Source organism: Phaethon lepturus, unplaced genomic scaffold (assembly GCF_000687285.1).
Source record: "Phaethon lepturus isolate BGI_N335 unplaced genomic scaffold, ASM68728v1 scaffold25565, whole genome shotgun sequence".
In the NCBI taxonomy this organism is placed as follows: domain Eukaryota; kingdom Metazoa; phylum Chordata; class Aves; order Phaethontiformes; family Phaethontidae; genus Phaethon; species Phaethon lepturus.
The window spans coordinates 16,820-21,096 of NW_010543137.1; the positions used below are offsets into that span (position 1 = coordinate 16,820).

Genomic DNA, 4,277 nt, shown 5'->3' on the forward strand with positions numbered 1-4,277 from the left:
TTTTTTCTCCAAACAAAGTGGCACAACTTGCTGCACTGTGCTAGGGTCTGTCCTACACCCACTGAACACTGCTCAATACTATTCAGCACCCTCAATGAGAAGAGAGGGTCTCTGGATCTTAAAACATATGAACAGACACTGTGGCTAAGCCAGAGACCCAGCCTTCAACTGTATTCAACTGTATCAGTTGCTCCTATAATCAAAAATAAGCAATCGAAGCAGAAGTCAACTTGTTTAAGGGATGAAGAAGCTTCTCCTAAGAGGGAGCAGGAGAGAGAATCAGAAGGAGCAGCCTGTTCTGCAGCAGAGCAGTCACAAGAACAGGAGGAAGAAGGGACTGAAATCGTAAATAATACAGAAATCGCTCAATCCCTATCCCTAAGTGAGCTGCAAAATATGCAATAAGATTTCAGCTGTCAACCAGGTGAGGAAATTCTCAGCTGCTCATGCCAATGCTGGGATATTGGGGCCAATAGTCAGGAATTACAGGGTAAGGAAGGCTGGCAGCTGGGATCCCTTGCTAGGGATAAGGCCATTGACAAAGGGATTGTAAAAGGGGCCGGAGTCTTTGGAGGTGACTCCTGTCAAGTGTGAAGGATGGGTATCCCTTCAAGGAAGAGCTTGCAAATTCACTTTGCAAGTGGACCACCACTGAGGGAGGTACCCTGGTATCTGAGGGATTTAGCTGTGGTGGAGATGATCTACAGATACCTGCTTGCTGACCAGGTTGCTAAATTCCTGGATGAAATCTGGTGTGCACAGTCCATGTGGCAAAACTTTGTACAAAGTGCATCGATGTCATATGTCAAAACTCTGGTGATAATGAGCTGGACAGACATGGAGGCACCAACTGTAGACAGATTGGCAAGGCAACTTTCAGAATTTAAAGACAGTCTTGTTTCTTCCATACAGGTCTGTATCTTAGCTGTGGAGAAACCCACAAGTTTCTTTCTCACTTTTACCCTTCTGATTCTCCCCGCCATCCCACCGTGGGGGAGTGAGCAAGTGGCTGTGTGGTGCTTAGTAGCCAGCCGGGCTTAAACCATGGCATCCATGTAACTGCTCTTAAATCTGTAGCAAGTCTTTATGCTATAGGCTAGAATACATTCAAAATTAGTGTAATGCCATAACTTTGGCTAGTTAAGCAGCTTACTGTAGGCACAAAACAATCTTATTTTTTGTGTATGATTGGGCAATGTAAGTATTTGGTTCTTTCTGCATCTTTCCTTTTCCCTCTTATGAATACCCATAGGTACTGTAGTAAAGAGGTACAGATTTATCCTTCCATAGCTTCTCTCAACCCTTTTAAGTTTTGAATAGGCAGCTGGGGGTGTTCTGAGTGGAAAAAAAGATAGGCAGCTTCTTTGGAGTGGAGACCATGTTACTTCAGTGTTCAAAAATCCACGTCCAAACATCTACCAAAAAGTTATGCATCATCAACATTTTTTCATTTTATGTTTTGTTATATGTGTACTTGGATAGGGATGACTAAGTGGGTAGTGATTCAAAAAAGTTAAAGAAATTTAAACTCAATAACATCAAAGTGTTACTAAGCAGACATCTTTATTGCAGCACTGGACACATGGGGGATATCTCCTCCTAACGTGTGCATTGAAACAGAAGTTCATCCTTTATATACCATAAAGACATGAATATTCACACATTTTCCAAGAAACCTCTGCCTCCTTGCTTATCTATTATATTTACATAATGCTGGTGTTACAAGACTACACTACGCATGCACGGGGGTCTTGGGTGGTCGTCTGGGGAGTTAGTCCCCTATTCCTTTTTCCATTTTATGGTCATGGGTCTCTTGAGGATAATTTCTTCTCCTTGGATGTTTGCCCCTTCTGTTGTACAGCCAAGCGGTTCCTTTTTATCATCCTTGTTTGAGCATTCCAAAAAAAAAATTCCTGCCAGTCTGGCTCTATGCTCAAGGTTAAGATATCTCCTCTGTACTCATTAATCTCTCAGGTCTTGCTCTTAACTCTTGTTTTAATTTTCATGAGGCTTGCTTTCCTTGAGATTAACTGTTCACACATAGTTAAAATGTTAGCACTGAGGCCAATATAGCCTAAGGACTATGGGGGTACACCGTTAAACATAATCACACAGTTATTAGGCTATAGAATTCTATACTGAAGTTAAACTAATCATGTAATCAATAACCTTCCAGAAAGTACATATATTAAGAATTTGCAAAACTTACAGTTGATTAGTTACACATGCTAAAACCTTATAATTGTTTTAGATCTTTGTTTCAAAACTAAGATAGTGGCAGTAAAAAAATATACCATTTACATAAAAAGCTGGTTGAGTTACACAAAGATATTTTTGGAGCTCAGGTGGTTGAAAAACTTAGAGGAGAGGGGACTTTTTCAGTCTTTTGCAAAATTTCCTGCAAAATATTGTGATGGTGGCGATTCCTTTATGTACTGTTTTGTCTGCTACACCGAAGGGGACTTGGATTGACAACTGTGATTCTTTCTGAACAGACAAAATAATTTTATTTTTTCAAGAATTTAGTATCAAACGTGTTTGCTTTACATACATATACTCACACTTCTATTTTTAAATCTAGAGAACATGAATGGTTTAAGCAGGACCTTCCAAAATACTTGTTTCCTGAAGACCCTTCATATAGCTCTACCATGATTGATGATGAAGCCTTAAAAGAAGTGTGTGAGAAGTTTGAATGCACCGAAGAGGAAGTGCTAAGTTGTCTATACAGCCAAAATCATCAGGACCCTTTAGTGGTTGCTTATCACCTCATTATAGATAATAGAAGAATAATGAATGAGGCCAAAGACTTCTACTTGGCTACAAGCCCACCGGATTCTTTTCTTGATGATCACCACCTGTCTCGTCCTCATCCTGAAAGAGTGCCATTTTTAGTAGCTGAAGCACCACGTCCTCGCCATACTCTGGATGAGCTGAATCCACAGAAATCAAAACACCAAGGTGTAAGAAGAGCCAAGTGGCACTTGGGAATACGGAGTCAGAGTCGACCAAATGATATCATGGCTGAAGTTTGTCGAGCAATTAAGCAACTGGATTATGAATGGAAGGTAAGAGAATCAAGGATCTTTACAGCAGAGAACAGTGAATTTTTGTTTGAGCCCTGTACTTACATAGCCTAGAAGTCTGAAATTATGTACTCCTGTGCTGGAAAATAATCTCATGTGCCTGTGCTGACTGCTGGTACTTGCTGTGCAGGAAGGGTTTTGGGGAAGGTTGTTCATGCTGACAGGAAAAAAAAGCTTGCTAACATGTCTAACTCTTCTACTGGGGCTGTAGGAATTTTTTTTTGTTGGCTAAAAAAAAAAACAAACCCACAACTTGAACAGGTAAGCCTGAAATCACTTGATAATACCAGTGAGTTGAAATCACAAAAACAATATTCACTACTTTTCAAGCAGTTCTGATAACTTAACTCAAATCTCTTGTATTAGGTTGTGAATCCTTACTATTTACGTGTTCGAAGGAAGAATCCAGTAACAAGTGCATATTCCAAAATGAGTCTACAGTTGTATCAGGTGGACAGCAGGACATACTTACTGGACTTCCGTAGCATTGATGGTATGTGAAGGCTTACATAAGTTAATGGACTTGTATGGTAAATCATTCTAAACGCAAACATGTCTTAATTTACTCGTTTACAAGTGAAGTAAGTGTTGTTCTTTACTAGTTTAAGCCAATCTATATCTGTATTGCTGTTTTTTTATTCCTTCCTGTTCTAGTGTTCCTGTGATTAGGTGGTTAGCTGCTTCATGCCTTAAATAATAGCTTTTCAGCTGTATCAATTCCTAGACTGCTCCATTTTGTGTCTGCACCAGCGCTAATACCACTCGTGCAAAAGGGGACAGGGCTGAGAGGTGACATTTGGATGCACCTAAGCTGCCTTTGGAACTTCACCCCCAAATGTAAATGTTAATCTAGATCTGAAGTAAACATGTGAATAACGCTTCCTAGTGAAGCTAAAGCATGGCATTTAAATTTGACTTGGACTGTACATTGCTGTACTGGGTCTGGCTGAGACGAGTTTTTCTTCACAGCAGCGGACATGGTGCTGTATTTTGGATCTGTGACTAGAATGGTGTTGATAATATACCAGTGTTCTGGCTGCTGCCGAGCAGTACTTGCATAGTATCTAGTCTTTTTCTTCACTCTGCACCCAGTGAGTAGGCCAGGGATGAGCAAGAAGTTGGGACGGGTCGCAGCCTGGAGAGCTGAGCCAGATAGATCAAAGGGATCACAGAATCACAGAATCACTAGGT

General features: G+C 40.6%; 1 protein-coding gene across 1 annotated transcript in view; it reads left to right on the forward strand.

Annotated features, from left to right (window-relative positions):
* PRKAA1 (protein kinase, AMP-activated, alpha 1 catalytic subunit) overlaps positions 1-3,579 on the forward strand; it is a gene marked incomplete at both ends in the record, with an annotated part of 14,362 nt that extends 10,783 nt beyond the window's left edge. Inside the window, 2 exons of the mRNA XM_010288264.1 lie at positions 2,582-3,068; positions 3,453-3,579. Coding sequence (XP_010286566.1) covers positions 2,582-3,068; positions 3,453-3,579 — 614 coding nt within the window. The remainder of the gene's footprint in view (positions 1-2,581; positions 3,069-3,452) is intronic.
* Positions 3,580-4,277: the final 698 nt, after the last annotated feature.